At 44.9% G+C, this 12,209-nt stretch overlaps 3 protein-coding genes across 4 annotated transcripts; 1 reads left to right on the top strand and 2 right to left on the bottom strand.

The window, feature by feature from the left end:
• Positions 1–918: 918 nt before the first annotated feature.
• GL218_02749 (uncharacterized protein) lies at positions 919–1,628 on the bottom strand (the record flags this gene model as incomplete). Its single annotated transcript, XM_033579284.1, has 2 exons — positions 919–1,226; positions 1,280–1,628. The coding sequence occupies 2 exons, from the start codon at positions 1,626–1,628 to the stop codon at positions 919–921; spliced, it is 657 nt and encodes a 218-aa protein (XP_033439561.1).
• A 4,831-nt stretch (positions 1,629–6,459) lies between these two features.
• GL218_02748 (Siderophore iron transporter mirB) lies at positions 6,460–8,458 on the bottom strand (the record flags this gene model as incomplete). The annotated part of the gene is made up of 5 exons (XM_033579283.1): positions 6,460–7,027; positions 7,084–7,206; positions 7,261–7,513; positions 7,577–8,187; positions 8,250–8,458. 5 exons carry the CDS (start codon positions 8,456–8,458, stop codon positions 6,460–6,462), a joined length of 1,764 nt encoding a protein of 587 aa, XP_033439562.1.
• A 1,908-nt stretch (positions 8,459–10,366) lies between these two features.
• On the top strand, positions 10,367–12,137 carry GL218_02747 (uncharacterized protein; the record flags this gene model as incomplete). 2 transcript variants are annotated; one of them, XM_033579282.1, is made up of 6 exons in its annotated part: positions 10,367–10,388; positions 10,472–10,542; positions 10,608–10,738; positions 10,806–10,922; positions 10,995–11,850; positions 11,907–12,137. In XM_033579282.1, the coding sequence occupies 6 exons, from the start codon at positions 10,367–10,369 to the stop codon at positions 12,135–12,137; spliced, it is 1,428 nt and encodes a 475-aa protein (XP_033439565.1). The 2 variants fall into 2 exon arrangements, with proteins under 2 accessions (XP_033439565.1, XP_033439566.1); XM_033579281.1 differs by lacking the exon at positions 10,472–10,542 and having other exon boundaries at positions 10,615–10,738.
• Positions 12,138–12,209: the final 72 nt, after the last annotated feature.

Here is a 12,209-nt window from a genome sequence, read left to right as displayed (position 1 = left end):
AGCGAAGCTGTAATTCTTAATTGAACCGCTGCCAAACGTATCCTATTTGCTGAGCATCTATCTCTAGGTACCTGTTTAAGGTAAGACGCAATATTCGTGCAGGCAATGTAACTTCATGTCCGTTGCTAGATATTGTGTTCTACACAGCTTACTTTCTCATCTGGCGGACATTTGCCTCTACGTTACAGAAATCAACAAGTTTTCACACTTCATAATAGACCCGAGTAGCTGGCAGCAGCCCCAGTTTCATCTGGTCTCACTCTGCTACCGGTAAGCTGGTTACAGTCAGTAGCGACCCGCTACTTGGAGCGAATAAGGACTCTCCTTTATCAAAGACGAATTATTGTCTCAGCTGGTGGATATTAAACGAAAGTAGTGCTCATGTTGAAACTGTCACGGGTTCCTTTGGCCATACCTGGTTCAAATTAGCGAGGATCGAGGGTAGTTTAGTGGTAATCCTATCTCACACGCAACAGGATAATGCTGAGAAGAAGCTGACCACATATGCTAATGACATCTCTACGGACGAGACACACTCCAAGCGGCGAGGGCAGCGAAAAAACATAATACATTTTTGGGATCGCTAAGGCGACAAGTTTAAGCACCATCATTATACCAAGAATGACTAATCGTATATCTAGTACGACTCTTGCTAAGGTCCGAGAGCGGCAAGATATCAACCTGTCAAGCATGCTAGTAGGATGAAGTAATGTATAGGGTACGTTTCACAGATATCCCCTTCTCTCCGCATGTATGCTATGGATATGACACAGCCCTATATGAGTGTACTATCTTTTAACAACGTTTCCATCCGTAACTGACTGTTATACCGAGTGAGTGTGGCCTACTGTCAACCCAAAAGCCAGTAGAGACTATGGTCCTTTTCTTTCCTCATTGGTATAGATTCGCGTATACAGTTCAATGATGGATGCGGCCCTTGTTGTGTGATTTCTTCTTCCCGTTCGTTAATTTTGGCTTCTTCGAATATTCGGCGCTCGTGTCGTGGCTTAGTCGACGGGATCCTCGAGAGTTTGTTGAAGTTGTCGACGAAGTGACTGGTTCGCTTTCATCTGACATGACAGGACGACTAACGTTGTTGTGGCTGAAGTCGTACGCCGTTCCTCGCTTGTGTACGGAGCCTCGCGCGGTATGATGAGCCTTGCGGCTGCTCTTCCCTTTTCGAACTTCTGCGAACGATATTTCTGGACTTACGCCTCGCGACGTCGCTATGAATAGTCAGGAGGATCTATTCCCATATGCACAGCAGTGTAGTTCATACCCTCACAGGATGGGCTGCATGAGCTGCAGCAACCATGCCCACAAGGCATTTCCATCTCCTCAACCTTTCTTGTTAGGGGATTCCAGTCCGTCCTCCGGCCTAATGAGGTGCACCACCCCTGAGTATTAGGACCTTTTCCGCAGACGCAACAAATCCAGCTCCCCATTAGGGCCTTAAAGTTGCAGTTCTGCAGGGGACAATCGACGTTGGTTGGCTGCGGTGTTGAGTAGATCGGGTTCGAGCAGGGTGTCTCATATCCCGTGTCCAGATCGAACATGGCTTCCGGACAGTACAGCCATTTGACCGATGTGTGAGAGCAGGGATGATAGTGAGGGTGTCCGTGGCACATTTTCGCCGGTTTTTGGTGCGAATACTTAGAAAATATAACGGCACACGACTACGAGGCTAGTGTTTTGCCGAAGAGGACGAATTGGTCGATCTCAACCCAAGTCCCGGACATCTTCAACCTCTTATATATGCTTACCTGTGCTCGTAGGAACCTAGGAACCTATGTATTTCTCCGGGAGCGACGTGAGTACTGGTAGCCTGTTGGGTCTTTTTCCTTCCCACGCACAAGTTCCAGCCTCGATCATCCTTGTGTCGATAATGAGGAAGACACACATCCCCCCCTATCTGGTGCGTCACAAGAAAGACGCCCCAACTCTGCAACACGTCGAGTGAAAAAGATTTCCGAGGGTAAGGATCAGCAGCTCTCTCCTTCGTATTGGCGAGCGTGTTCCCTTGATCCAGGAGCGATGGCAGCGACCTGGGCGAGGTACAGATCTTTGTCTCGGGTAGCAGTGTGAATTAGTGCGACTATGACGCCGCCAGCAGCAGCCTACAGTCCAATCGCGATATTCGCGCTCCTACTAGGTCAGCCCATCTATGCTTATTCTTCCTCCCCCTTAGCCGGGCTCACTATTGGTTACTTGACACACATGTGCATCATGTACGACACCGTATATTGCCGAGCGGGTGGGCCTGAGTGGATATAGATCTCACACGATCTGGGCGACCCAGCTAATTGCTTTTCACGACTGAGACCCGGAAGGTGTTCTGGTTACTGTGGCGTCATGTACGGTTCTGAGATCGACCAGCAACCAGGGAGCCGGATTAGGTTGGCCGAGGATCATTGCTTTTTTCGCTTGCTGACTGGCAATCTTCCGCATCTATTACTTCCTAAATAGACCTTCTCTTCAACTTTCAACTCCCTTCTAGGTTGATATTTTTTACTTTTATTAAACCCGCTGGGGGTACTTAAGGTCATCGTGGGCTATGAACAATATGTCCGTCATATTCTAACGCTCAGGTTCCCCTTTCTTTTTTCTTTTCTTTCTTGTACAGCTCTTGGAGTGCGATGATATTGCTTTTAAATTACCTTCCTATTCTGTTCTCTGTGGCTCCCGTAACAAAGTATTAATATTTCATTCAGGTCCGCCACATTTAATCATCGTATCTTACACAGCTTCAATGAAGATATGCCGGAACTAATCCACGAATTGAAGTCATCTTTTTTTTTTTTTTTGCAAAGGTGGCCTCCCCCTATTCGTAGAGTTGAATATCGAGGCCTGGTTCCCAAACAGTGAACTTTTCCTTCCCAGATTCGCTAATACACAGCTTTGTTTTATTGCGGTAACCCTCCTCCCCTACTAAGCCTCAGTAGCCGCTTCGCATGTTTCACAGCAAATATGCCCACAGCGATACTCCTGTCTATCAATGATCATCACGCAACTACAGCGACCTAAGGCAACGTTAGAAATCGCTGAAAGCCTTGATTCTTGATTAGAATTATGGTATCGACTTGCCTTGGTCATTCCACTCTTTGCCACACCAGCAACAGTTCCAATAACCTCCTCGTTCCTCGAAGGGACAGTTTGTCAAGGGACATGTGGCCTGTGTCCCAAACTGCGGTGGGGGTGGCCAAGGCACGGCATTTCGAATGACCCTATTACAGGTCCTCCGTTCCTTTCGTGACTGTCGAGATGGAGGGGGAGCATCCGAGCAGTAGAGGGTTCGGGTAACGACGTGCTCGCACCGGAGCGTATAGGCTGTTTCGGTACACATGATATGATTATGCGGTTTCTTGGAGGGAATCTTCGGATACTGGACGGAAAGGGGAGAATGGAATAGAACTAGGTCATATTGTTTACGTCGAGTCTTGTTGGTACTTGGACGGCTGGCACATGCGTGGTTCTTATCTTCTGGGACTACCTGTGCTTCGTCTTAGTTTTTGCGTAGTGTACAATGGAACGTGCCCAACTCTCCTTGTATCTGCTTCTCAGAATATACTTGTAGACCGGTCAAAGTTTATTTGCTGACGTCGGCGACCAAATCTAGCGTACCCATCTATTCTATGAATCTGGAATTATTGAACTAAAACCCACGTGTAAATTACGATCATTGCTCATAGCGTTGTGTGCTCGCCTACTGTAGTCGAATCACGTCCCGACACTCTGGTCCACGCGGCGGACGATCCAGAGACCTGGGCGAAGCAACCATCCGCGCGGTACCAATATCCAGGGGCGCTTGGGGTACACGCAAGATGATGTACGATCGCTCGGGAAGCCACATTTGTGTGGAAAGACAGATTACTTCTAGAAAAGCAAAATTATTCTTCAAGGTGCTCTACAAGGCGAGCGCAACTATCAAAAGCTGTCATACATAAGATCGAGCTACCACGTGGCGAAGTCGCCGATCTCGTAATGAGAACCCAATAATGCAACCAATATAATCTAGCATGACTTCCTAAATTCGACACGGGTCTCACTCTCCTAACCCTTAGCAATAAGGAGGTTAATCTTAGCTTTTCTATCCCAACCTTTCGATAAGAAGGGGAGAAAGACTCAAAGAAATCTTGTAAGTGATGGAGAGGATGCCGCAAGAGGGTTATATCAAGCAAAAACGACAAGCTCTTTATCCGAGTCATCAAACTTCCATTTTTCACGAATACCTTCTATCCATGATCCGGACGACAGTTTTGACATATGGAATGATAGCAAAGAGCATCAGGGATCTTCTTCATTGGCCGTATGCACCACCTAAGGGTATTCCCTCCCCGATTACACTGGCAGCAAATCCAACACCCACCAACGTCCTCCAGCCTGCAGCTTCCAGTACTGCATTTTTGCGAGATGAGGCAACCCCCAGTAACGCAAGGGTTGTTGTAGTCTGAGCCCTCAATGAAGTTGTACTCCGGGGCGTAAGTAAGCGCCTCGCATGGCTGTTGAATCCACTGCTCGCCATTTTCGACATTGCTGGTCCCAACAGGACTTGGGGAACTCAAATCCAAGGTAACAGGTGTCGAATTTTGACAGAAAGAGTAATGCACTGCGTACTCGATGTCCCGGGTGCATGGGGCCAAATGGTGATAATGGAGGTAATGATAAGTACACATATTTGCTTCTTGGAGTGCTTAACGTCAATCTCAGTTCAGATTAGCGTACAGATATCTTAGATCATGAGTATGGACCAGGTAAACAAAAGGCTCCCTCTAGGACCAATTCTTGGTCCTTTGGCGATTTAGACTATTGCATGGCACGAAAATGCGGTTTAGATACTTGGACGCTCTAGGCCAGTCTTTGAGGCTCTTAGCGTCGAAATAAGATGCTAGGAATTATAAGATCATGATATGGATTAACGGGAAGCTTTGTGATACACAAAGGCGGTGGCTTGCCTCGACGGCTAACCCTGCGTAGATTTCTTAAAGATGAGGGATAGGAAGAATATGGTAACTGGATTGGAGGATTTGAGTAGCTAGAACATCATCATGGCCATCGAGGAGGTTTTATAGGATTTTACGGCTTGAGATTGATATCTCGGTACCTAAACTGGCTTCTTGTCGGTTGGATTCCTCTCAAAAGCTGAATTGTTCGTGTACCCATTTCGACCTCAAACGAGGAAACTCCCAGACTTCCCTTATAGTAGCCAAGGCCAATATCATCCCATACGATGATATTCACATGATACATTCCCCAAAACACGCATGCTATCTGAATAACTGCTAACTACTGTCCAACATATTGTTTCTGGCCGCCACATATATACACACGGGGTAGTTTCTCATGGGAACCCATTTAATAAGGAGCCACTGCTATTATAGACATGAAGCCCGAGACAAGCTTAAGACATTCATAGATCGTGATCCGGAAGCGTCTATGAAATAAAGATAAAAATAAATTTCTTCAGATATCAGCTACCATGTCTGCGACCTCGAGCTGATTGGACTTTCGAAGATATTATAGAATATTATATAAATAAATTAGCGACAATACTGCGAAGAACAAGCTTTGGATAGTTCGAATAATATATTTAATCTTAGGGAATAAAGAATTTAAATGAACGTACCTTGGGTAGGTAGACTTACTGAGATGGAGACTCATCTCATAAGATCCAAGAAAATAGGAAAGTAGTTATTTATGTAATACTTCCTGTCTTGCTTCACCAGCTGAGTCATAAATGACTAGTGATACCATCTTTGTAGCCACCGAGTATTCCGTATTCCGAATTGTATGTGTTGCTATAACCTAAAGACAATTGATATAGTGGCCCCTTGCGACCAACTTAAGCTATATTCAAGTGAACACATTGACGTGAAACATGACAGTATCTCGCCGTGATCATGTAATAGTTACACATTGTTATCTACCACTAACATGCCCTGGAAACGCCATGTATGATAGATATTACATTTTATATTGAGTTCTATCATACCTACAATGCTTGAAGCCGCGAGCCACGTTACGACCGCGTATCCCTAATGGAATGATATAATAAAATAATGTAATGAAGAAACTTATGGCCTAATTAAGTCACGGACCCGGCGATATTTCGGATGGATTTTCTCAGTCGTGAATCCTTCTTTTTTCTAGTTATACGCGGAGAACAAATATCAGTCTCATAACTGGTAAATTATAAGTTTGCGTAGGGGTCTTCTATGATCATGTTATAGATTTAGTCATGCTAGATGCTATACTTTAACTACCCGCCCGTTCTTGTGCTGGCGCCGGATTTTAGATAGAATTGGGGGAATTAAATATGTGTATGGTAAGGGGTCTATGTCTCTACCTAATCTTTGCATCCCAAGACGACATGTTAATTATATAATGCCGAAAATAAGCTTCGCGCGTGTAGCAACGACTTGTAAAAATTAGTCCATGATATCACGTCTAGAGATTCAAGCCTTAGAACACATTTCCCCTGGATCGCTTCTCGACTGTCTCAAGCTTCTTAACGTTAATATTCCTCCAAATAACGACAAAGATAATTGTCAGAGGAATAAGTGCAGAGCCGACGATAACCATCTTCCTCATTACATCGCCATATGCTTCAATGACGGCGTCTCGAATTGGTGTGCCGATTGGATACTCCATTTGCTTAGTTATATCTCCGTAAATCGCAGCAGTCATATTTTTGCTATCTTCGGGGAGGAATTCGTATAACTTGACTGGAAGAATATTCGTCCAAAGGCCGCCCGCAACGGCGTAACCAACAGAAGAGCCGACAGAGCCAAATAGACCGTAAATAGCAAGCGCAACGGCAACGTCTTGGTGCCTTACGGATGCCATGGTAATAAGCTGAGACATCTGATTAATTACGCCCGCGCCGAAGCCGACAAGTACTTGGCACATGGCGAGATAGCCGACCTGAGCGCCAGGAACTCTGAAATATATGATCAGAGCGGTACCTAATAAATAGATGGGTATAGCGACTAGAGCAGGATATTTGACGTGACCGGTGTAGCGAATATATCTAAAGATAATAGAATCAGCAAGTTTCTTGACAAATAGGGGCTCTGATGCTCTTACAAGGCGACGAATGGGCCGGCGAAGTACGAAGTAAGAGAGTAAGCATTGAGCACGTAATTCGAGATGCTGATACTGAGGCCTTGGACAACCTGGAGGTAAGAGCTGTAATAAGCATCCCATATGCTGTACTAAGCGTTAGCATCAAGTCGATCGGGTAAGAATGAAGAGGAAACTAACAACGTAGTCAAAAAAACCATGAAATACGACATTACAGCGCCTAAGAAGGTTCTGTCCTTTAAAAATTCGAAAGGGAAGAACTTGACACGAGCGAAAAATCTCTCCCAAATCGCGAATACAGCAAGACTGACCACTCCCATCACAATCATGACAATTACGCTTGCACTCTGCCACGAGTGTGAAGCCGAGCTCACAAGACTGAATGGGAGGAGGATGAGTGTGAATCCCGCCGAAACTAGAATCGCGCCCATAGCTAGATAAAGACACAGCTAGTTAGTAGTGAAAATATTCCTTGCTAAATCCATATTTGACTTACCATCAAACTCGATGATATAATGTAGAATAGACTGTATCGTTGTGCGACCTGATTTCGGACGCAGCAGGCCTAACTTCTTTGCTTTCCGTTCGTGATAGAAAAGGATAGCAACCACTGGTAGAGATACCACGAGTAAGATAATGGTGAAGGCACCAAATGCCCACCTGAAGTTGACTTCCGTGTAGAATAGCTCGGCGATCCGAGGGCCAGCAAAAGTGGTCGCAAGGTTAGGAGTCGAGTTGAGCGCGAAGATAAACATACGGTTCTTCAGCGTAGTAATATCGGCTACGAAGACATCGATAACAAAACCAAGAGCTACGCTGCCGACCCAGGCGAAAACCTGGGCTGCGGCATACGTCTCAACATTCTGGCAGGTTGCCTTCATGATCATGCCGACGGTGATCAAAAGTAATGACCCAACAAACCCTTCCATACGCCCCCTAATATCGATAAGTTTGCCGAGACTAAGTGTGACAACGCCACCGATTACTCTGGCGGCGATATTGATGACAGCTAATAGGCCGTGCCTAGAGAAGGAGGACGTGACATATGGAGTTAAGGAGCTATCGATAGACGAGAGCAGCGCGGACACGAAGGATACGAGCCAAAGGCTACAATTATTAGAGGTCGACTATACGGGTTTTATGTAAAAGTTCATAGGTAGGTAGCTTACAGAGCGAAAGTAGACCATAAGGATTTATTCGACCAGACAGTAGTGATAGCTTCAACCCGTTTGACACCATCTTGTACGTGCGTTGAATCGTCGTCTGACTCGGTCTTGGAGCCTTCGGGTACCTCAGTCGCAGGTTGGACGGGGAAAAGGTCTTTCTCGATATCGCGACCGGTAGAGGCATGCGCCTCGGTAGGAGAGATGGTCGACATTGTAAGCCGGGCCGTTGTAAATCGTGCGTATCTATCCTATTTTCCTATCCCAATCGCAAACGCAAGGAGAAGAGGAATTAAATCGAGAGGGGAAGGCTGGTCACTAACATTTATTAAGTAGTGATTAATACAAACTATGATTATATGTACAGACGTCGTAACACCATATAATTTTATCCCTACTTGGCTCGGATCTAGAATCCCTACTTGGATCTCAGCTGGAAGACTAACATATGATGTTAGGCTTTACAACTAGCCCTGCCCTATTGGCAGCGGCCGACGGCCGAAGAACGGATCCGAACGACAACTTTGTCGAAGACGCTTCCCCTGAAAAAGTAATAAAGCCGGCGGACGAAGAGATATTTTGACACCTTCCGAAATCTTCTCGTTTGTCCCCGACGATCGAGAACTGCAAAATTTTATCAGATCATCTGATAAGATGATGGAGTGGGGGTCTTCCCGTGGTCTTTGTGTGAGGCTAGTAGGAGAATCCTTGCTGCATGCGATAGTAAGCGGCGTCTGTGACCTATCATAGTTAACATCTGGTCTGTGCCCTGATTCGTATACTACGTAGCATTATCTACCCGCCGCTCCACGTCGCTTCGACGCCGTATGGGTCTTGGTCTTACATCTTACAGTAGCACTTACACTCTTTTCTTCCTCTGCTGTATTAGTACCTACCTTGGCATTAGTCATAATTGGTATTCGATTTGGTAGACAACAAGTTTGTTTGGTTTGATATTTATGCGAGGGAGTCCTTCCCGAAATTTGAGCGAGCATTATGCCTTCGAATGGTAAGGGATGTAATTGAGATGTTTACCTATTCATTATAATGCTTATTAGTGATCAAATAGTTTTCTCAACCTTCTATATTGCTCATATGTTATATAGCGTTTTATTTTGTGAGAGTTAACTATTATAATAAACATAGGATACAAATACAGCGTTAAATAGCCAGGTTTAAGTATATTACTTAGGTAGACATGGATTAAATCGACCTCGTATAAAAGGCTATGCTAGACGGGAAGCCAATACTTGTTTTGATCTTAGTCCTATAATAGGTAGTCCGAGAGGCGTCCTTGTTGATTCCTTGGTGAGCCATTTAGAGCGTCCATCATTTGGCATGTGAGAATAGAACTGGAAGATAAAGTTGTTAATTAGTTGTCTCATTACGAATTCGAGTCACCTGATTATTCTTATTGGACAGGTAAATAACTATTGGGACCTGCCCATTAAAGAGGAAAGATGGTGTACTTGTAAACTATTATGGTAAACTGGACGTCCTGTGCTTATAAAACTATGGAATCGAAGGGTTATAGAAATCTTCGCGCCTATTAACTTCTTGGTTTAATATTATTTAGATTCTGGGCATCTTGATTATTCTACATTGACCTTTGTGTATATCCTCACACTTATAAGATAGTATCAGGACAAGAAGAAGGTTAAAGCTTGTGGAAGACATTGTTCTATTAGATCAAGGTAGAAGCTAGAATTCTAAGTAGTTACACAAAGTATCTAGATTTCGAGTTAGTTATATCTTTACTATTAGAAATATTATTTGTAAACCACCTCATTTGGTATACTAGAATGGAACTTTACAGCCTTATACATAGAGCAAGTACTTATGAAATATATGTAGGAAAACAGTTGGCTATAAATAGAGCTGGACCATATTGTCGGATCTTAGTAACGTTTTAATTTACATAAGATCAGGGGTACTTAGGTACATTTGTAATGGTATGTACCTCATTTTAGTAGTCCATTTTAGTACCCCGCCAGAATGCCCCGCCATGAACTTTATATGCTGCGCGTTATAAGTGACATAAGTGACATAATTGAAATAATTGACATAATGCTCAATACATTTTCCGAGACGCGCTCAAGATACCAAACTATTCAACTATCAAAATGGAGCTTGACACAAAGACCCGTAAGAATCTTGATTCATTTCTATTGAATACTAATCCTACATTTTATAGTACTCCAAGGCTAACCTTCTCAATCCTCCACTAGCTCCATATCTAACGAGCGACAAGTCCTCTTTCGCCTACATATCCGCTCGAGATCGATGGCCTGTTATAATAGTCAGTTTATAACAACAGGAACATATTTACTATCGGTGATACTCGACTAACCTCAAACTGCTAAGACTCAAGCCATTGACGATTTATATCGTTCGGTATCAGAGTGTGAAGATCCCGAAAAGCAGACCGAGGGCAAGAAAATCATAGAAGAGCTCGCGCGTCTTAAATACGAACTCCAACACGATCGACAGCTCACGTATGTTCCAACCGCGCGTAAGCGTACCGATTTATCAAGTACGGAATCATGTTAACTCGCGACCTAGACCCATAAGAGACGACGGCGCCGCCGATGTAGCTATATACAATCGCGAGTTGGAGCAGCTAGGAACACCTAGCTGGTTCAACATCCCTTGGCTATTCTCCGAATGCTATCTTTATAGGTACTAGAACATATAATGATTACATTTTTACTCGTCGAGACTCGTGACAGATGATGCTAACGAGAAATATAGACGTCTCAACACGTCCTTCAGTCTCTCTAAGCACTGGAAGACCTATGATGTATTCTACCGGCAGAAGATCAAGACCTTCCGATCGTCCCGACCCGCTGTTATCGAGCTTGCCGCTCGGTACAAGGACTTGGTAACGCAGATAAAACATGATAGGAACTCGACTACCGCTGAGCACGACGAAGCCGAGAAGATTTTATTCTTTGAGATGTGCGAGATCTGTTTATGGGGAAATGCCACGGATTTATCTCTCCTGACTAGTCTCACCTATGAAGATATTCAGAAGCTGCAAGGTTCCGAGGCCAGAAAGGCTTCCGAGAAGAACATCCTCGTCAATGACCTAGGTGCGACGTATGATGTGCTGAAAAAGGCCAAGTCCGAAGGAAAAAAAGAGCGCCGCGTAGACATTGTGCTGGATAATGCTGGGTTCGAATTATACGTCGATCTTATTCTCGCCGGCTTCCTGCTGTCATCGGGACTAGCTACGCTCGTTGTCCTTCATCCAAAGTCGATTCCCTGGTTTGTATCGGATGTTTTGCCAGCAGACTTTGCTGCTCTCCTCAATGCACTGTTTAACCCCAAGCAATTCTACGAAACCCCATCCGACGACGATAAGCTGCAGGATACAACCCCCTCTGCCCTCTCCGATAAAGATGCTGCGGATCTTTGGTTCCTCTTCCAGGAATGGTCTCAAATGTACACCGAAGGGCAGCTTATCCTTAGGCCAAACCGCTTCTGGACTTACCCGGGTAGTTATTGGAGACTACCGTCGGTCGAGAAGAGTCTATACGAAGATTTGAAGAGTAGCGAGGTGGTCATATTCAAGGGCGATTTGAACTACCGCAAGCTAACTGGCGATGTAAGCATAGCTGCCCCTTTGCTAATTAGCCACTTAAGCATACTGATTTAAAATAGGCCGCGTGGGATCCATCAACCCCGTTTACTAAAGCAATTGGACCCCTCGGTCCCGGTTCGGGGGTTAACGTACTTGCTCTCCGAACGTGCAAAGCTGATGTCGTCGTCGGGCTTAAACCGGGACAGGATGAAGAACTCCGGACTACGGAGGGCGGCGGTGGAGATAGCGGTGCTAGGAAATGGGCGTGGAGTGGTAAGTGGGCTGTTGTGTCCTTCTCGGAAGGGAAATAAATATCCAATGGTTATGTCAAGGGTGTAGATAAACATTAGACTTGATAGATTACGTCTTCACTGGCCTTGGTT

The sequence above is a fragment of the Daldinia childiae genome (genome assembly GCF_008694065.1).
Source record: "Daldinia childiae strain JS-1345 chromosome Unknown Scaffold2, whole genome shotgun sequence".
Classification (NCBI taxonomy): Eukaryota; Fungi; Ascomycota; class Sordariomycetes; order Xylariales; family Hypoxylaceae; genus Daldinia; species Daldinia childiae.
Note: the sequence above shows the minus strand (reverse complement) of the source record. Positions and strands in the feature narration are given on the sequence as shown.